General features: G+C 39.0%; 3 protein-coding genes and 1 non-coding gene across 7 annotated transcripts in view; 2 read left to right on the top strand and 2 right to left on the bottom strand.

The window, feature by feature from the left end:
* cldnd1b (claudin domain containing 1b) overlaps positions 1–1,549 on the top strand; it is a 4,593-nt gene extending 3,044 nt beyond the window's left edge. The window contains exons 5-6 of one of the 2 annotated variants that reach the window (XR_004614683.1): positions 94–408; positions 443–1,549. Coding sequence is in view for 1 of the 2 variants with exons in the window: in XM_034593069.1 (XP_034448960.1) it covers positions 94–314 (221 nt within the window). In the remaining variant the exon portion in view is untranslated. Of the gene's footprint in view, positions 1–93 lie in introns of both variants that reach the window. The other variant, XM_034593069.1, reaches the window with a different exon arrangement.
* LOC117766206 (N-acyl-aromatic-L-amino acid amidohydrolase (carboxylate-forming) B-like) overlaps positions 1–8,220 on the bottom strand; it is a 21,670-nt gene extending 13,450 nt beyond the window's left edge. Inside the window, exons 1-7 of one of the 2 annotated variants that reach the window (XM_034593017.1) lie at positions 7,884–8,208; positions 6,077–6,303; positions 5,791–5,983; positions 3,408–3,501; positions 3,193–3,300; positions 2,852–2,964; positions 2,010–2,312 (exon numbers count right to left, since the gene is read on the bottom strand). In XM_034593017.1, coding sequence (XP_034448908.1) covers positions 2,118–2,312; positions 2,852–2,964; positions 3,193–3,300; positions 3,408–3,501; positions 5,791–5,983; positions 6,077–6,303 — 930 coding nt within the window. In that variant the 5' untranslated portion in view covers positions 7,884–8,208 and the 3' untranslated portion in view covers positions 2,010–2,117. Of the gene's footprint in view, positions 1–2,009; positions 2,313–2,735; positions 2,760–2,827; positions 2,965–3,192; positions 3,301–3,407; positions 3,502–5,790; positions 5,984–6,076; positions 6,304–7,883 lie in introns of those variants that run through there. The other variant, XM_034593027.1, reaches the window with a different exon arrangement.
* Positions 4,667–4,738, bottom strand: trnag-ucc. Its single transcript has one exon. It is a non-coding gene; the product is annotated as a tRNA-Gly (tRNA).
* Positions 7,987–21,504, top strand: tacr3l (tachykinin receptor 3-like). Of its 2 annotated transcripts, XM_034592993.1 has the most exons (7): positions 7,987–8,091; positions 13,447–13,599; positions 13,664–14,017; positions 16,309–16,497; positions 16,992–17,142; positions 20,030–20,226; positions 20,321–21,504. In XM_034592993.1, the coding sequence occupies exons 2-7, from the start codon at positions 13,562–13,564 to the stop codon at positions 20,544–20,546; spliced, it is 1,155 nt and encodes a 384-aa protein (XP_034448884.1). In that variant the 5' UTR covers positions 7,987–8,091; positions 13,447–13,561; the 3' UTR covers positions 20,547–21,504. The 2 variants fall into 2 exon arrangements, with proteins under 2 accessions (XP_034448884.1, XP_034448893.1); XM_034593002.1 differs by lacking the exons at positions 7,987–8,091; positions 13,447–13,599 and having other exon boundaries at positions 13,650–14,017.

The following is a 21,504-nucleotide window of genomic DNA, read 5'->3' as shown; positions in this document are numbered from 1 at the left end:
AAACAATCAAATTTACAAACAAATGGACAGGGTTGAAAAAAAATAGCCTCCTTGGCGAAGGTTGTCATGCAGTTTCTTCTTCTACTCGTATAGGTCTGGCATCCCTGGGCTCCGTCTGCTGTTTCTTGGCGGGGATGGATCTGCTCCACCAGCACTCCATGCCACCAGAGGGAGTAGAGGGCTCGATGGGCTGGTCCCTCTACCTCGCCCTCATCTCCTTCCCTCTTCAGATGATGGCGGCTACTTTGTTCCTGTGGGCGGCGAAGAGTCACCGCAAGAGCTACACCCGCATGACCGCTTACAGGGTCGCATAAAGGAGCGAGAGACTACTCTAAACAGCAGGGTGCAGTACCTTCACACAACCTGCTGGTCGGAGGACGTCATTACACATCTTTTGTCTATATAAGAAAGGATGTTAATAAAAAAAATGTGACTGTTTCTTATAGACCTAAAGTAAACCAGACCGCTAATCATCATAAGTGGTCTTTTTATAGGGATGTAATATCTTTGAGTTGTGTTTTCTCACCTATATTTGACCCAAAGCATGCTCTGTGTATTTAAACACCCAGTTAAGGATCATTGGTTATTTCTGGTGTTGTTGCTGTGCCGTACTTTATTGCCTTCTTTTCAGTTGCCATTGCTTTTAACGCTGCTCACCACATTGCTCTTATATCAGCAATAAACACAATTACATGCACTGTGACAAATAACTCGACTGTTCTTAAATAAGTCGGGATATCTTTCTCTAATAGTGCATGAAAAATATTACAGACTTTTTATTTTTTTCTATTTCTGCTGGGTTTTGTTCTGTTCTAATTTTGCATTGTGTTAAATATGGAGCCTTTGCTGTGCATGCCTTTTTAAAGCTGACATTTCCATCACCTGTGGTCTTTGTCGATTTCTGTCTGTGGTGTGCGTCGACTAAATGTCACTAAATGTCACTCACTAAAAATGTAACCACTCATCCTCCATTGTCACCCGTGTTTATAGATCTAATATTTATTAAGTCGGTTAACGTTTTAAAAGATTAAAATTTAAATGACGCCACTCAAGAAAAAAAAATAACTGTGATACTTTGTAACATTTAGATTTTAATGTTTCAGCCCCAAACTGAACTGCTGCCATTTGTACCTTTGTATTGATGGAGTGTTTCTGTCTGTTAATCCCACACACTCTGTTTCAGCAATTACTTGACTTTTAATTAACTGACATGGTTCGACAGCCAAATGCAGGTTTTACATGAATTGTTAAGTCTAAAATGTTTATTGAGACTTTGAACAACTGCAAAAATCTTCATTTGCAAGTGTGAATCCTCCTGATTCTATAACTTTATACTCTCGGATGTGTGTGTGGAACTGAACAAATTTACTTTTGTCAGTCAAATTTCAACTCATTGTACCAGCATCACAAGACAAATTGTGATGTTTTTGTATCACAGTGTTTTGTTACACATCTGATGTGTACACACTCTGGCTTTTGTAAATGTTTGTATGTATTCTGATGCACACTGTACTGGTTTCTGTATTAATAAATTTGAAATTTGCTGACTTCGTTGTACTAATGACCATTTATTATCTTATTATAGAAAACTAGAATGACAGACCTAAATTTGCCAGTTTTTTTCAGCATTATCCATTCGTTATTCTCTGAGGAGACAACGAAAGTGAAAAATAAATCTTGGATCCGCCCCTTGATGCAGATTTACTCTGAATTTTCATGGAAATCGGTGCAGTAACCTTCCTGACTCTCAACCACATTCTGTCTCTAACTGTGCAGGTCCCTTAGAATTTAATTTCTGTAAAGGCTTGTGACTTTATAAAGATCCAACTCAAGACACAACTGTTTAAAATGATCCATGTTTCCATTTATTCAACATGTTGATTTTGAATTAAGGCCACATTGCAAATGTCCTGAGAATAATCCTAACTAATCAATATTCAGGGGATAAATGATTGTAACTCTAGTACCTGTGTAATATCATTTAGTGAAGAACAGTGCATAATAAAAACGAGACAATTAAAAACATCATTATACAGCTGGTGTGTGTGTTTAAATTAAATTGAAATAAATCCATCATTTAAAATCTCTACAGTATCTGTCTCGTTCTGTCTCTGCTCTCAGTCCTTCTTCAGGCTTATGGACGGGACCGTCCGAGTGATCTTGCGACCTAAACTGAAAGCTATCCCCTTCTCGTAGTAGGCACATTCGTTGACGAAGAACGGGTAGAGTTCCTCTCCCTCGTGCCTCACCGTCTCCCCAGAAAATGACAGGAAAATGGGGTCGCCAGGTCGCAGAAGCTTGAAGTCATTATCCTGGAGGAAAACAGGCAGCACTAACAGTGTGAGTCATTATGCACCAGGGCAGCTTTTTAATGCAAATATGGCATTTAACGTGAAACAGGGTTCATCGCTTCATGGGTTTCAGTGTGTAAACCGTGCAAGTGAAAAGAGCAAATCAGGTGCTGTTTAAAGGGATACTTAAACAGTTTGGGAAATTTGCCAATCGTTGAATAAGAAGTTTGACATAATTCATGTCTGTCTTGTTTAGCATAAAGACTTGAATTATGTCAAACTTCTTATTCAACGATTGGCAAATCAGAGGTAATGAAATCCACCTTCCAGCACCTATAAAGCTGACCAACAGAGGTACCATTTTGTAGTTAAAATTCCCTATCAACCTTACAGTGACACCAAGGCTCAAGAACTGACTTTGGCTTCATATTTGTCGTACTGACACGAGACTGGTTTTAATCATTTCATCTAACTCTTGCAAAGAAAGCAAATACGCATACTACCCAAACTGTCAACGTGACAGCTCATGCGTGCACGCATTCTCCCCAGATAACCTGTACCTGTAGCTGAGGGTGGATGGCAGCAGTGATCTCATTGGTCGTAGGATCCCTCGGGTAGTCCATTTTCTTCTCTGTAGTATATGTTTCTACTTCTCCTCCTTCAAAAGTTGTCCCTGTTGGCAAAGGACTGTGTTAGTAATGATAAGTCATGCTGTTGTAGCCCAGGAGGCTCATTTAAACAGGGGCCGATCAAGGGGGCAGGGCCAGGGGGCAATGGCCCTCGCTGAAATCTTCATATGTGAAAGGCCACTTTTCTGGGTTTGCATCTGAAAACGGTTTGTTTGAATGTATGCATGTGAGGGCGTGAGTCAGCATGTTAAACATCAGGGGCGATTTCCTACCAGAGTTGAACTGCTGCAGCCATTCTATAGTGAGATCCACTGCATTTTTCATCGTGTTAAAGATGTCTGCTCTGAGGACACCGTTGGGTTGAGGACCCATCTCCATTGCTGAAGACATAAATAGCTCAAAAGTCTTTAATCGTTTTAGTAATTGAGAGAAAAAAAATATTACTGTCATGGAGAAAAAACACTCAAATATATATACACAAACTTACAGAATCCATGTTTGCCGAGTGAATCTAAGGAGAACGCCTGAGAGCAAGGTTCATCTATTTGGATCGCTCTCACAGGCACAGAGGTTATCTTGCTCTGAAAACCAAACACAGCAACTATTTACAGCACAGCATGTTTCGATACAGCTCTGAGTTTTAACATGTGGAACTGAAGTGCAGGTTAACTAAAGAGACAGATGTGTATCCCCTCGAGACCATAATTACCTGATGGAGGTCAAACAAACATAAACACCTGAGCTGCACTTTGTGTTGTGCTAAATAATAGCATGCTAACATGTAAAGTCTTTTTTATACATTTAAGGTAAAATAAGATAAGATCAAATAAAAAGGTCAGTAGAAGTAATAATAAGTAAACATGCAATATGAATGCAAGAAAATATGATTATATAAGTAGAAAAGAAATAATATATACAGAGACATGTTAATAGTAAAATAGATATGTAAACTGTTATAAATATAAGGTGTAGTAGAAAAATTAACTAAGTATGGTTGACAAACTATTTTGTATTTGGAAAGTAAGTTTTTGCAGCCTTGTCTAAAGACTTTTATGACCTGTATCTACATATATAAACAAACTGTCCAAATGCTTTATGACCTGAGCTGTTTTATGGTCTGAACTGTTTATGACCTGAAAACTGTCAGACCCTTTTGCCACTTATTTACTCTCCAAAGAACAGAATGTATGTCTGCTTATATCCTTAGGAAACATATGTAAATCAGTTGTTTGTGTTTAGATTCCTCTCTCAACCTGCGCCTACAGAACCAGTCTGAACTGGTTCTGAGAGATAGCCTTAGTCCTCCTATATAAGATCCTTGTATTTGGCTGTTCTCCATCTTCACTCTGAGATCCTTGTGACTCTCTGTGTTGATCCTTTCTGCAGAAAGCCCCTATTAAAATACACGTAGATAACTTTGGTGTTTCCAGCCTCTTGTATTTCCAGATTTCCATCACAAAGGTAATATAAATATTTGTGTTGATGTGAAAATTAATTTAGAATCTATCTATCTATCTATCTATCTATCTATCTATCTATCTATCATGTAGCATATGTATATATACAACCTATTGTTGTTATGAACATAAATATTATACACTGACATTCTTCGCAGTATTTACTTGAACATATTGAAAGATAAAACATTTTTAAACAATCATTCACCATTTAAATCTCCTTAAATTGTATCAAATCTGTATTTAGAATCTGAATCATAAAAGTCTTGGGGAAAAACAAAACACAGGCTGCGTTGGCCGGGAATCGAACCCGGGTCAACTGCTTGGAAGGCAGCTATGCTCACCACTATACCACCAACGCTCACGAGGTCATGTGGCTCAAACTAACAACTCAAACTTCACCGTACAGGGCCGCTGTAAAAGATTTAGGTTGATACTTTCAAACGTTTCATTAGTCAACATGTACAAAAATATTTTTCTTCTATTGTGTTTGGCCAAAAGTAAACAACCAGAGAAGCCGTTTATTGGCCGACCTGACCACCCCTCCTTTATTTATATAAATGGTTCGGTCCAGGCCTTAAGCTGAAGATCAGATGGAATTTACCAACACGTGAAAGTGGGTGTTTTCCTCGAGTGTGTGTCCGTGTGTTAGCCTGTTAGCTTAGTCCACGTGAGTTCAGGCCACTTTTTTTCACAAACGTTGTAAATGAATATCTTATATCAGTTAAATATAAGTATATAGATATTAATATTAAACGGTTTTAAATACTAACCTTCTACTAGAGAGAGGAACATTTATTTAAAAAACACAGAAATTAGTCTGTATTCTGTATTTAGCTTAGCGCCACCATCAGGCCTTTCTCATTTAGTTTCCTAGTTCAACTTTTACAGTTGTTTATATATTTGGTGTGTATACTTCTAAACATTGTTGATGATTTTAATACTGTTATAATTGCTTTCTCTTAATATATAAACAACTATTTATATATGTTCTTTTGACTTTAATTGAACCAGTTAGTGTAAATTTAAGTTTTATTTAATATATGCTATTTGTTAATGCTAAACTTTCAGTTGTCTATTGCCCTCAACACCAAATCAGTAGAATCAGGGCCTCGGTTCAAAAAGTCACTTGTATAGAGCATTTTTATGTTTATATTTTGTTATTATTTATTGTTTTAATGTTGTTCTTTTATCTGTCTTGCTTTGTCTTGCTGAGTATGATCTAGCATTTATACAATTTGCTCTTATATTTTATTTTGTGAAGCACCTTGTAACTCTTGAAAGGAGCAATGGAAAGTTAATTATTATTTATCCATATTATTAATTCCCATATCAGTCAAGCATCAAATAGTGACTTGGTGTTGCTGTTGGGGCCTCATATCTTTTCATGGGTCCCTGTGTCCCTGATCGTACCTGCAAGTATTTGTAAATGTGCAGGATGAGCCAGTCTGTGGAGTAAAATATGATGCACAGGCCCATGTTGGAAGTGGTGTTGTGGAGATCGCAGAGCAGATCCACGGCCTCTTCACTTCCTTTGGGCCCGAGCTGAGCGTTCAGCTCTTGGGCTCGCCTCATCTCGTAGGTTGAGGAATCTGTTATTGGGGAACTGGAAACCAGACAGAGAGTTTTCTCATGAATAAATATTCTTGTCCATCAGGGGAATCAGTTCTCCCACAAAGGTTTTTGTTGTTCAACTTACCTCAGTAAATCTTCTGTGAAGCAGCGGTTCAGATCTGTGTCTATGTACCTTCTGCAAGCCTCCACGGCTCGAGGGTTTGACAGGACGGTGGTTATTGAGACAGAATCAGCCTCTCTTGCCTTGTGTTTCTGCAGTTCCCTGAAAATATACACGCCGGCCCACTCATTTCCGTGGGTGCCACCAGAAATGGCAAATCGGGACAGTGGCGGTAAAGACTCACACTCCATCTGTCAGCAGGAGAAAAAAAACGAGATTATTAAGTGATTATTCTCGTCAGGAGTTGTTCAAGTGTACATAGGCAATTAGGCATGCTTGTGTTTCTTGAAGATGTTTTATCTATCTATCTATCTATCTATCTATCTATCTATCTATCTATCTTTCTATCTTTCTATCTTTCTATCTTTCTGTCTGTCTATTCTATGTGTGTGGAGAGAATTTCACAATAAGAGTCATACATGTGAAATAATATTATCAGAATACATAATACAGATAAAAAGTCAAGCGTGCAAGAGGACACTAATGTGCAAAAGGAATTTTGTGTTAAGTTTAAGTTGAACATTTAAGTATTTAAGTAATGGTGAGTAGTTTTGATGTGAAAAACAGTGCAACTTTTATTCTCCTTTCTGATTGGTGGGAATGAAGAAACGTTCCTTCATCCATCTGTTTCTGCTTTGGTTGTTTTGTTTCCATAATGTGCAGGTCAGCAATTCACATTCTTCAAGAAACAAAGTCCAGTCGCAACGTCCACTTGTACAACTGGTTGAGAGAGAATCCTCACAGATAGGTGATTATTGTGTTGTCTTTCAGTCCTGGAAATATCTATCCTGGAACGAGCCAGTAAGTTCAAAAGTAATTATTTGTGAAGTTAGCTTAACCTGTCTAAAATGTGAGCGTGTTACATATAAACCAGACTCCTGGTAAGAAACTAGGGTGACAAGTGCAGACGTTGTCCGGGATCACAGGTCAGTGAGTCATTTCATATAATAGCTGACTCAGTCTCAAACACATTCTTGCAGTTCCCAGGAGTTTTGTTTTGCCACGGTTAAAGCAGCTTTTCCAGTTTGTATTTGTGAGTAATTGCACAGACGACTTCTTGGACACACGTTTAACAGCATTTCAGGTGTAATTCGTAAAATTTCCACTCACAGGGTCAATTAATTTGTCTTTGTATAAAATCACTGAAGCCTGATGTGTGAGCGAGTACGTGCAAGTCACTGAGGAGAGAAGAAACTTTTCCACCCAGAGTTTTCAAATGCTGATGAAGAAGCTACTGCCCCCCCACACACACACACACACACCCTTTTCGCAGCAATTTTAAATAGTTTAAATACATTTTTATTCTATCTGCAAATGCTGCTGATTCATTCAGTTAATAATTTATTTGATACTTTATAATAAGATTCTGTTAAAAAAAAAAAATTTAAATTGGGAGATAACTGCATTTTACATTTCTAATTTGAATGAAAGAAATAACTGAGAATAAATGGAAACTGTTTTTTCAATATCAATCTTTGCACAATTAGTGCTGCCAGTGTGACATTGTTGTGCACATCTGTACACATCTGTCCACCACATGTGCATTGGTCAACACTCAGTTTTAAGACTGTTCCAGCTCCAGCAGGTTTAACATTGAGTTTGATCCAACAATCACAAAACAAATTGAAAAAAACAATTTGAAGGTCAATTATTTTTCACAAACTGCTGACTGTGCTGCTCTGTTCAAGTCACATTATCTGCACAGTGAGATAAACATTAACATGTCCGTCAGTTCCACACAACATTTGCAAAAGTCGGCTGCAAGCCTTACCTTTCTGTCAAAACTCGTCCCTGGTCGCCACTCGCTAAACTCCAGTAAACCTTTGAACTCGCACAGCAGGTTGTATGAAGAGAGCAATGCAGTTTTTCATGACCTGCAACCAAAGCAAGCACAAGTGAAACTCCACGAGCTGCTCTCCTGTCCTGGTCCTGCAGCGTGCACAATCAGGCATGAACCAGACGTCATGTGCGAGGTTTAGGTTTTACAACTGGCCCTCCTTCTTCCTGGTGTTTCTTTATCTTTCCCTTGCCCATCCTCTTTTGATTACTGCAGATCAAATTTCAAGCAGTCAGAGTTTTTATGATGCAACGTGACCTCAGACTCTATTATTTGCATTCAAACCAGTGGGAGCCGCTTTGCTCTGTGGTCTGTTTTGAAACTTTGAGGTCCAACAAGAACAAGAGCTTGTTTTAAGTTTCACCGCTGCTGCAAAACAAAATAATCTACCGAAGCAGCTGCACTGAAACGCTACATCTCATAATTGAATAATGATCAGTCTGTGAAGTCTGTTAAATGTGGGGTCCTGTGGGGGGGAAAGCAGGGTTCTCACTGTAAATATTGTGACGGTTCTGAAAAGTGCTGCAGGCAGAGGTGGATGTTTGCAAGAAGAAAGTGACAAACATTTTCACCAGTCCAACCTGTTTAACAGGGTGTACACAAGTCCGTCTAATTCAAGATTCAAGATTCAAGAGTTTATTGTCATATGCACAACGATAACATTAAGCAGTCGCTTGCAATGAAATGCTTGGGTCACAGGCTCTCTTATAACAATGCTCAATCAAAATTTAAAATATATATATACACCTAAAGAAAAAGAAAAACAATAGTGCAAATATGCAATGTGCAAATATGCTAAGGATAATGGTAGTTTAAGTGGTTTAATCATGAGCTGTAACCACACAGATGTCAACATTTACTCTTGATTATTGCTGGTTTATTATTGAATGAATATTTATATAAGATTTAACTATGTAGTATACACACATAGCCTTTATTGTATTAGTGAAGTCCAGTTGGAGAGAGCTGGCCAAAACAGCTGCATAAACCATCTCAGACAAAACATCACATTTACATCATTCTCGTGGTGCTCAGTCATGTGCTCCCACTTGTTTTTACCTTTTCTCTTTACATTCTTTCTCTGACTTATCTCAGTTCATAGTGAAGCGGTCTCTATAAGTGACCCCTCAGAAGGCTGCAAGGTTCAAGGTTTCAAGATTAAAACAAAACAGGGATGACGAATGAAGCAGAACTTAGTTTGTTCTTCCTGGTCTTGTTTCGTCCTGAACCACAGGTTGGGAATCACTAATCTATAAATGTTAAAAAAATGTAATTACCTCACATCTTTCATGTCTTTCATGTCTTTCATGTCTTTCCCCTCCCCATAAGCCTCCTGCATGGTGTCCCCCCTGTCTCTCTCTCTCTCTCTCTCTCTCTCTCTCTCTCTCGCTCTCTCTCTCTCACTCTCTCCATTTAGACATGTAATCCTGCAGGATTAGTCACTTGATCGTAAGCTGCTTCTTCTCACTTGTTCACTCTGTTTCTCACTCCATCATTCTCTCCTTCCCTCAGTTCATTTCAATTCATTGTCCTGTGTGACAGCAATGACCTGGGAGCTGACCTCTCCTGATCTAAAGCTTATATCGATCAGAAATGTCCCCATCAGGTGTCTTATGATCAGCGATGTCATGGAGAAGTCCGAAAATGTCGTCAGGTATATTTCAGAAGTGCATTTTTCCAGGTATCTTTGTATCCTATTGGACTAGAGACATGTCCTCACTTAAAATCATGAAGATGTCATCATGATCTCACGACCATAAGTCAGAAAAATAACGTCATATATTGTAGGAATGCATTCACTTTTGCAGACAATAATATTAGAGCTATGGTCTACAATTTATATTGATTTACCAATCATTGATTACCATATGGTTTAAATGAACCATGATGAAGGAGCTTTATTATCATTACTATATTAATAAAAAGTTAGCATTGTCTTATTGAGGTATATACATAATGCATGCAGGTTGTTACCATGATGCTTTTCATTTATTATAATTTCACTTAACATAGTATCATCCTGAACACAAATGATTGTAGTCATCCATTTACTGAAGGATTGTTCTCTAAATAAGGTCAATAGCTTGAGGTGCTGCAGCTCGAGGAAAGACACAGATAACGACTATCCTGACTTTGTTGTGACAGGAACAAATAGTACAATAAAACAATAAATGTAGGAATTACAACGTTACCTTGAGGCCGACTAATGATTTATTTGTAAGAGTGAACATAGTTAATTTACATATCGCTGCATGTGTCCGAATTTACTTCGTTTATAACTCATAAAGAATAAGAAATAAATTGAAAGACACAATTTGGACAGGACAGACAAATATACTGACTTACTAAAGGTGGAAAAAAAGAATATCACAAAAGGCAAAAGCAAAAAAAAAAACTCTGCACTAAACAGCCTTCATTATTATAACTCTAACTGAACTATCATATTTAGTAATTCCAGCCGAGTTCCTGTTGTAATATCCAATAACTGCACAATGTATTTATAGCTCACATGATATAAATAGCATTGATCCTCCCTCCAACAGACTGAGCTCAGATGGATCATATATACACGTGTCGCTGTCCAACAAATGTACTTGGAGCTGAAATCATCCCTGAAATGATTCTGATCGCAGACTTTTCTATTTGTAAAGATGTTACTGGGGAAAGTTTGTGCTGTGTGCGGTTTGTGTTGTTTTTCGCAGGTTTATTGTCAGTGTCCCCAGATCTGATCCATACCATCCTCATGCCACCAGGGGGCAGTGTTAAATTTAAGATAAATGTCCAATTCTACTGAACTAGAACCACGCATTACTATTACTGCTGTTCTGTGTGCAATGATGTACAGGAAGTGCAGTAGTTTGACGTGGGTTTAAAGGACCTTGACATTTTCTTGCTTGCTTTGTTGTTTTTTTGAAAATCACTTTAGTTCAACATGATTTGAGTGAAATATATTTAAATGATTGATCTGAAAATCTCTCTAATGGCAGTGCACAAGTATTAATATTTACTATACTAAAATCAATTTATTCAAAAATGAAAATACTCCACTACAAGTAAAAGTTCTGCATTTAAAGTTGATTACTAGTTTACGTATTATTATTTTGTTATCTGTATAGTTAGGCTCAAACTATACACTGAAAAAGATTGGAAACAATTAATAACATTTTTTAAGCATTGTTGTGTTTATTTTCTACTCTATAGTATCTTCATGTGTATTTAATTTAAAATATCAATCTGAAAAGTATTTAGTAACTATAAATATAGTACAACAGGAGTAGTTTTTTTCTCTGAAATTGTGGAATGGAAAGAGAAAGTGCACAAACTTAAAAAGTAAAATAGTATTTAGTATACAAGAGCTGTGAAGGAAAACATAAAATGATTAAAAACATCTTTTCAGGATTGTGTTTACTTGGCTCCACTGTATGAAACTTCACTGTTATTTTCTTTACACAGGTCAAACACACATGTACGAGACACAGAGACTCACACACCTCACTCCTGCTCACTCCACTTGTGATTAAATCAAGCCTGAATTATGTAAAATAGAGGAGAATTTTTTTGGATGCAGCTAATGATTATCGTCTTGTGACCTTTTCAGTATGGACGACAGGGCGTATTCAGAGGAGGTTCGAACTGTGACATTTGAGAGAGGGAGTGGCCCAAAAGAGGTGGCCTCTGGGTAATGAGGTCTTGCTGAGAGGAAACAGCCTTTCTGACCTTCTTGTGGTCTTAAAGGTTCAGTGTGTAAGATTTAGGTGAAAGGGATCTATTGGCAGAAATTGAATTAAAAATAATCCTTGTGATGTTTTCACTAGTGTGTTTCATCTAAATTGTACAAATTATTGTTTTTCTTTACCCTAGAATGGGGCCTTTATATTTTAATACTTTATATTTACATTGGGGGCGGGTCCTCTCTACGGCGGCCGCCATGTTTTTAACATTTATTATGTTTCATTTATTGTTTAGAAAATGCAATTAAAAGTTCTACAACTTTTCATGATCAGGATTTTGACTAAAATAAAACATTTTATAAAATGATTGAAGAATGAATTATCCTACGTGCTTGTTGTTGGCCTAAAGTGATCAGTTTTTGGTCGCATAATTCAGACAAACCTAAATCCAGAAGCTGAGCTTTGCTTTTCGTGTCACAGCTATTGAGGATTAACTGTATCACACTCAGACTGATCCAAGCTTCCTACAGTGCTAATGCAGGATATCACAGTCGATTAATCTCTGGCATAAAACAAAGATTGGACTTTTACCAGAGTTTTGCACTCAGAGTCATTATTAGAAAAAGAAGCCAATGGGCAGAACTTGTACAAAAACAGATGCGATAAACACCTGTTGATCAGGTTTGTATTTCAGCTTCAGTACGTACGACATGCAAAGTTTGTAATGTCTCCATGTTTAGTCATTACAAAAAAAGACCAATGTGGAACTGATGATGAAGAGTCTACAAACACTGTGGTCAGAGGCTATTGTCTCTGTCTGTAGTTGTAACGTTGCTTTTCCCAGGTTATTCTCCACTCAGCTACTTCACCTTATCGTCAAAACATGTAAATGATGGTACTCAGCTTTTCCTTCATATGTGTCACACTTGACATATTGGTCTTTAATTTCAGTCATTATGGTCTTAAAGGTTAAGTGTGTAGAATTTAGTGACATCTAGTGGTGAAGTATCATGTTGCAGCTGAATACCCCTCCCCTTGCAAACATGAAAGATGACCTGTGGTAACCTTCAGTGGACCCACTCCTGATGTAAATATAAAACGCCCATTCTAGGGTAAAGAAAACAACAACACACAAGTGAAAACGTCACTAGGATTATTTCATATTCAATTTCTGCCAATAGATCCCTTTCACCTAAATCTTACACACTGGACCTTTAAAAAGTCTTAACTAAACCTGAGGAAACCCTGTTAAAATCCAAAACTTTATTTAATAACAACTTCCTTCAATAAAGACTTTACTTATTTAGCTCCTTTCAAAACAAAGTGCTTCACAAATACAAAAAACAATGTACTACAATGTCGTTTAAAATAAAAGACAAATAAAACAATAAAACAATTAAGACTCAGTCTGCCTGAAGGACTTAGGGCCTCAAAATCTATTAACGCTTACAAACGAAATCTTAAGATGCATCTTTTTAACATTGCTTTCTCTTGAAGTGTTTTTTAAAATCTTGTTGAGATTTGTTAGTGTGTTTTATGTATTTATATTTATATGTGTGTAATTTATTGTTTTATATGTCAGATGTATATATAATTCAACTGTATTTCATTTCATCTTCGTTGTTTTGATTGTTTTATCATAATTGTTGTGATTATTTTGCTTGTATATGTTCAGCACGTTTATTTGTGCTACAAAAATAAACTTTATTAATATTATATTATTATACTTGTCTCATTTACCCTCATGAGAACAAAATAAAGGTTTTATAATAGCTCATATCAGCTTCGCATGGTTTCTTTTTTATTAAGATCAGTGATTCTTCCAGTGTTAAAAAACAAAAGCACCTGATGAAGTGATGTTGAGTGTTCGATGCCTCAGTGGGTGATGGCGCGGGGAGTGTCTGCATCCCTCTCTCCTCTGTCCTCTGCCTCGCTGGTCACATGTTCGCACTGCTCAGCATCAGATGTGCCAGAGTGATTGAGCAGCAGCGCTTTTAAAACAGACCCGAGCCGGGACCCTCGTTGGGGAATGGCCTCTGAACGGGACGGATCCAACTCCACCAGGAACCTGACCAACCAGTTCGTGCAGCCGCCGTGGCGCGTCGCGCTCTGGTCCATCGCCTACAGCGTGGTGCTGGCCGTGGCCGTGTTCGGGAACCTGATCGTGATCTGGATCATCCTGGCGCACAAACGCATGAGGACGGTGACCAACTACTTTCTGCTCAACTTGGCTTTCTCCGACGTCTCCATGGCCGCGTTCAACACGCTCGTCAACTTCATCTACGCGGCGCACGGAGAGTGGTACTTCGGAGAGGTCTACTGCCGGTTCCACAACTTCTTCCCCGTCACCGCTGTGTTCGCCAGCATCTACTCCATGACCGCGGTAGCCATCGACAGGTAACACACCTCCATGTGTGTCATGCATTTAATTCTTCTTCCCTATAATCATTCATTTTTCCTTGTTTTATTTTTGTAATGCAGTTTTATTTATAAAGCACATTTCATACACACATCCAGTTGCTGTATGGGGCCATTCAAAAACAACATTTTGAAGCCTGTTGCGGTTAGTGGAGAGAGCGATCAATGACCAAGCGCAGGTCTCTGCGTTGCATGTGTTTTTTTTCACGCGATGTCGATCCTTGCCTGCTAATTGCTCATTAAGGTCCACGCTATCAATTGCACATCACACTGTGAACATTTTATGTAAATCGAATGATAGTTGTAAAACATAGCTTACTTCCTGTTCCCAGTAGGTGGCGCCATCACTATTATTACATACAGACTAATATATCTGTTCAAGTAGGGGCTCTGATGTAGCAATTTTGTGTCAATTGGACAATGTTACAACAACGTAATTATCACACTGATCAGTAGGTGGCGCTATGACCCTGAACTAATATTAATATATGGATGTGTTCAGGTCAGGAATGTGATCATAGGTCAGTAGTTCGGAGCCGGTTGGATACTGCAGGGTGGATTTACAAAATACTTCCTGTTTCATGGCGAATCAGTAGGTGGCGCTATGACACTGAGGAAATATTGACACATAGAGCTGTTCAGGCTTGGTCTCTGATCATGAGACATCAGTTTGGCGGTAATAGGACAATGCACACTGGACTTATGACAACATCGTCTCCTTTGGCGAAGGATGAACCTTCGCCGCACCTCAATGTTTACACGGTTTGAGGAAATGTCACGATTCTGACCATGGTCCTTTGACTTGACTGAGCTCTTTTGAGCTGTATATTGTAAAGCAGCCAGGAGCAGTTCATCAAAGTAAAAACATGTCACTTCCTGTAGCCAGCAGGTGGCGCTGTGATTTTAAGTCAAGATTTCTGTGTAGATGTCATCAGGCCGGGACTCTTGTCTTACATGTCTAGTTTGGACTCGATTGGAACAAATAGGTCAGAGATACAGAACCTCATGTTTTGATGGAGTGTAATCAAACTTTGATGCCACGCCACGGTCACACCGTGTGACGAACAATCAATCTTTGAGTTAGTTTTTATCTCCATCTTGTTTAAATGACAGTAATCTCCCTATGAAGTTGATCTGATGAAAGCCCTACGACAAGTTCGTCAAAGTAAAAATGTGGAAAATGGCCAATATGGCCACTAAAGTCAAAATGGCGGGCTTCCTGTTGCTTTTTTCCAATTGCACCTCTGACCATTTTTGTTTGTCTTGTCATGATACACCTGGGCTACGAGTTTTGTGAAGATCGGTGAAAGCTAACTGAGGGGCTTTTCCTTAGATGGCGCTGTTGAGCCATTTTTCCGCGTCCATTTCAAATTACTCCAGAATACAATTACTTTTTGGGGTTTTGAATTCCCTGCAAACTTTGGTAACAATTTGAGCATGTCTAGGCCCTGAAAAAGCCCCAAAAGGGAAATACAAATCCTTTGAAATACAATAGGGCCTCCCACCGTCGGTGCTCGGGTCCTAATAAAAAAATTAAAAGGGTTAAATAAAAGAGGTAACACATATTGTTGCAGAAATAAAAAGGATATGAAAACTTAACAAGTGGAACAATTATACAAATAAAACAGATAGAACTGTGAAAAATAGATACAAAATAGCATAGAATACAGCGATGGGCTTATGAGTAAAAAGGTTCTTAACCTGGTTTTTAAAACAGCAGTGGACGGAGCAAAGACCGTCGGGCAGTCGGTGCAGCGCTGTGATGCACATACAACTTACACTTTACAGTAATTTGTTCACCAAACTCAGAAATTAGGATCAGTGTATGTTGCTTAAAGGTTTGATGACTTGGACCAGTGGTTCCCAAACTAGGGGTCTGGACCCCTTGGCAGGTCGAGCCACAGATGGAGGGTCGCAGGATGTATTCCAGAAATCAAATACATTTTAAAAACAATTTGAAAAAGCATTTTTTAACCATAATTGTTACAAAAGTGAAAGAATTTTACTTTCTATGTCTCCATAGTTGCTTTCAGACATGCACTGAACAAAATCTTTAGTGATCAGTAAGGATAATGATAAATAGGTCTTTTCAGTGCAGGGAATTCAATTTATAATGGTTTGAAAACGTCCTTAGCTTTGAGTGAGTGGGACACAGTGACCTATCCCACCAGATGCCAGCTGTGATAATGGTCATGTCTATAAATACAGGTCTTCATTAAGCACAGCAAGCAACTGTTATTTTTCTAAAGTCTGTTTTTGAAACCTCGCAGGTACATGGCCATAATCCACCCTCTGAAACAGCGTCTGTCGGCAAAGGCCACCATGGGAGTCATCGCCTGTATCTGGAGTCTGGCCGTGGTCCTCGCCTTCCCCCTCTGCTTCTTCTCCACCACCCGAGCTCTGCCTCACAGGACGCTCTGCTACGTGGCCTGGCCCCGCATGGCAAACGACCCCTTCATGTGAGAACACACACACACACACACACAAACACACACACACACACACACACACACACACACACACACACACACACACACACACACAAACTGACAACTGTCTTTATTCAAGCTCATTTCAGGCTTCAGTATCATTCAATGTGAAATCAAGTTTCTTACATTTATCTTTATTTGTGCGTCAGCTGATTGTGTATCCTTAAATGGTGCAGAGTTTGGCCATTTACAGATTCATGATTTTAATTTGGGGATGTAGAAGACTACGTTAACATGCTGTAATGTTTAAAATACACATTATTTGTCTCATACTGGACACTGCTGAAAAAAATTACGATGATCTATAAACTACTTAAAAATGTGGCTCAGAAGCGGTAAGAGGTTTGCCTTGTTTAAAATGATGGATTTCTCTTGGTTTGAATATTTCTGGAAACGTTTTTAAGGTGTAACTCCAGATCCAGTACATCAGAATACACTGGTGATTTGTCTCCTCACTTGTGCAGGTATCACATCATAGTGACAGTTCTGGTCTACGTGCTGCCCTTAGTGGTGATGAGCATCACTTACACCATCGTGGGGGTGACTCTGTGGGGAGGGGAGATCCCCGGAGACTCGTCCGATAACTATCACGGGCAGCTCCGAGCCAAGCGGAAGGTAAACCCCACATTTATTTAACATATTTACACTTTGTTTGTTTTGTTTTTGGGTTTGGAAGCATTATGCTTTTTACATTTCATTTAGCTGATGCTTTGATCCAAAGCCACTTACAATAAGTACATTCAACCATGAGGGTACAAACCCAGAACTACAAGAATCAAGTAAATACAATTAGCTTTAAAAAAGCCAAACTACAAGCGCTACATGTAAGTGCAATATAAGTGCAACTAAACTGAATTTTTTTGACCTCAGGTATTCAATATGAATAAAGTTAAGTTTCATATCTACTACTTTTATATACTTATATACACAGACCACAAACCAATAGAGAAGCTTTGAAGCCTGAACATTGTGCAGCTCTGATCTGCAGCAACGGAAGCTCTGGTTTGAGGTTATTGCTGCTGAAGGAGGTTTGACCACATATTAAATTCAAGGGTACACTTAGCTTTTCCAGCCGCACGCACGCACTCTAAATGTTCACTAAAACCTACATATTGTTTGTAATGATCCTAGTTACACTGTGTTTGCCTGTATCTGTGATTTAGATGAAGATCAGATCTCATTTAATGATAAATTAATCATTAATTAATTAATTAATAACCAGGCGATTCCAAAGCTCACATACTACTTGTTTGTCCTCATCATATCTGAGCAGCAGGGACTCTGGTCTACAGCAGCAATAAGGATCCATGTTAAGAAAGCTGCTGTTTGGAGAAGCCTGTCGCACAAACAAATAAACAAGCAATTTGATCATTCGTGTGACAAACAGCGACTGAATGTGTCGTGCAGAGCTGGTTAATGAAGGAAACTCCCATTTTTATTTTATTTTTATAATCTGAAAACCACAGGCAGAGAAACTGTATCATGTTTTGTCATGATGCAGCAATAAACGCTTATCATTCAGCTGCACACGAGAAAAAGAGAGAAGCATCGAGCGGCACCTGCTTTATCGTAGTTTGGCGTCTTCAGCCAGACGACGCAGTGTGCTTTAGAGCAGAGGGTTGGGTTCAACAGGGATTAAGGTCATCACAGCTGTCATGACGAGCATCTATCGAGACAGATCTGGGATTAACGCCAAAGAAACACATTGATTGATAAAAGTCACAAATACTGCTGGTTATAATGTCGGATTATTTTCCGACATGGTACAAAGGTTCGGCTGCGGAGGTATTCAGATGTTTAGGATGGGAAAAAAAGATCAACTTTCATATTTTTCTGATAAACTGTAGTTGATGAAGTGGGATGAAAAATGTAAACTTCAAAATAGAACTTCACTGGAGAATAGATGTCTGCCTTAGATCTACATTTCCATTTTCTTTTGTGCCACAGACACAAGCACATATTCAGTGCACAGAAATAGAGACGGCGGCAGGTGCAGCAACAATCTTGTTATAGGGGTTTCATCGAAAAAAAATCATCAGAGACCGAAATTGCCGGCGAAATTGAGCCGAGAAACATGAAAGAGATTTCTAAATGTCGGGAAAGCTACAAGACAATGTCGGGCTTGATTCAAGGGGCCGAGGATGACAGGATTCCATCTGGACAGGAGATAAGAGGAGGTCGCTTTCTCATCACAGTCTCGCACATGAGCTCGGTGGTGCCCGGACGCCTACTCCCTTTTTTAACCCCCCGCAGCTCTGTTTTGTGCCGTAACACACTGATGAGCTCTCTCTCTCATCTGCTCTACCTGAAACCTGCTGGGACTGGTGCGTCATCACTGACATTTCCCTCTCCTCGTATGGCAGACCTTCTGGACCCGCCGGCCGGAGACGCCATTGTTCTCAGAATGAAGAGAAACAGACAACAAACCCACTTCTTCAGTGACTCTTCATGTGCTCATAAAGAGCTGCCATGGGTTCTAACTGTGTGTCAGTCAGAGTGTGTTCCTTCTTTTTGTCGATGATTCTTGAGTTGACAGGACGAGATGATGCAGAGAGGAAGTCTATCAGAAAAATGTTGGTCTGATATACGCAAAAACTACTGAACCGATTTCCATGAAATATTTTGTGGAGGGGTGGGGCATGACCCAAAGAAGAGTGGATCTTGATAGAACCATGAATTTGTTGGTCACTTGGTGAAATAGAACGTTAGCCTTGGCGGTAGTGCCCGTCTAGTTTTATTTATAATTTATCAAACTAGAATGCTACTCATTAGAGCGCGAAGCTCCGCCAAGGCCAAATTATCCCTTCAATCCAACCAATAATATATTTATAATCAAGATTCCATTAATTATTCAATGGGAAATTGTTGAAAATGTCCAAACATCACATCTCACAATGCTAAAGAAAATGGAAAACAAATCCTGGATCAGTGCCAAACTTTAATGGTTTCTTTCTTGACCCATGTGTCATCCTTCCACCAAGTTTTGTGGAAATCTGTTTCGTAGTTTTTACGTGATCCTGCTGACAAACAAACCAACAAACAAGAATGTCAGTCAGTAGAGCTCCTATCTCCACCAAGGCCCAACAGTCCCCTTAGAATTAAATCAAGCTGCACCAAATTCCACACACTCACAGACGTCAGTCCCCTAAACATTTTTCCATCAAGATCCATCAATTATTCTATGAGAAATGAAGGAAAATGTGGACACAAACGCAGTATCTCACAACGTTAAAGGAAGTGAAAAAAAAAAAAATCTAGATCTGCATCGAAGTTGAATGGGTTCTTCCTTCCACCAAGTTTTGTGGACATCTGTTTAGTATTTTTTGCGTAATCTTGCTTACAAACAAACAATCGCAGAAGCAAATATAACCTGCTTGGCGGAAGAAATTATCATCCGACATCCTCTCAGCTCTGCAGTGTTTCACTTCAGCATCTGTCAATTCAGCGTTATCTTTGGACTTTGTTGTGATGACGTTTGCGTTTCTCCCTCTCTCTCTTGCAGGTGGTGAAGATGATGATCATTGTGGTGGTGACCTTTGCCCTCTGCTGGTTGCCCTATCACGTCTACTTCATCGTGACGGGTCTCAACAAGCGTCTGAGCAAGTGGAAGAACATCCAGCAGGTCTACCTGTCGGTGCTGTGGCTGGCGATGAGCTCCACCATGTACAACCCCATCATCTACTGCTGCCTCAACAGCAGGTGGGTACAAATATGGCACAACCCAAAAAACCCACATGAAAGTACACTACACGATACACAACAGCGTAGTTAACGGGTTTGATTTTGGCTGCAGGTTTCGGGCCGGTTTCAAGCATGTGTTCCGCTGGTGTCCCTTTGTCCACGTCTCGAGCTACGATGAGCTGGAGCTCCGAAACACGAGACTGCGACCTGGTTACCAGAGCAGCATGTGCACCCTCTCACGGGTCGACACCAGCATCCTCAGCAAAGACAAGAGTGTTTATTGTCATGGAAACAGGTCAAGAAGACTCAACTCTGAGCCCAATAATAAAGACAGTTAGCTGGACACACGCCAGCTGAATGTCGACAGGGTTGTTCGAGTTGATAAATGCAGATTGCAGTGTTTTTTGTTGCTGTTTAATTATAGAGATGTGAGCTATCGGGATGGGCTGTGGTACAATATGGGGCGAGGATGTTTTCGAGCACATTTAATAAAAAAAAAATGTCATAAAAAGAGTTTCATATTGTAGCTTTAGGGAATTTTAACTCAACCCAATACATGAATGTCTTTATTTCAGAATTTAGAGTTGAATGTCTTTTAAATTGTAAAATGCTGCTATTCATAAATTTGCAATCTTATTTTGTTGCTATTATGTATCCTAACAAAATCCCCAAAAAATTAGTCCAACTAGTCAGTGAGTAATTAATTTATATGTGGATTCATAACAGTAGTATTACTAGAAAGTGTTTCATGAAGACATTTGTTGCTAAATGCCTTCGATTTTCCTAATGAGATATCGCATTCATGCTCATGTGCTGTACTTCCTTGGGTTTGATAAATTTTGATTATAGTCATTAAATAATGTTGACGCTTTGGTAAAACATGGTTGATGGTTAGAGCCATGGTGTTTTAAATGATTACATCATATTTGTATGTTTTATACGATTCTTTGTCAGCATCATGTACTTTAAGCTGCATTATCGTCACGTTATCCTTGCATGCTATATTACATAACTTGGTACTTTATGGATTTATTAAATGTCATACTCACTGTAGACATACTGTACATTTAATCCCATCAGACCACGACTCAGTGATTTCATCCAGCAGTGACGCTCTAACAACACTGATGCCCTTAAATCTGAAATGAAATGCAGCTCGTTGCATTTTATGACTAAATGTAAATTCACAAGGGCTCGCTCATGTTTTTGTTAGTTGGAGAAAGCCTGTGCCATCTTTAAATGTGCTCAAATTATGCTTTCTTGTGTGTATCTGTGGACTTTTGTACGTAATAAATG

Source organism: Hippoglossus hippoglossus, chromosome 1, assembly GCF_009819705.1.
Source record: "Hippoglossus hippoglossus isolate fHipHip1 chromosome 1, fHipHip1.pri, whole genome shotgun sequence".
NCBI classification, from domain to species: domain Eukaryota; kingdom Metazoa; phylum Chordata; class Actinopteri; order Pleuronectiformes; family Pleuronectidae; genus Hippoglossus; species Hippoglossus hippoglossus.
This window is presented reverse-complemented; position numbering and strand designations above follow the sequence as displayed.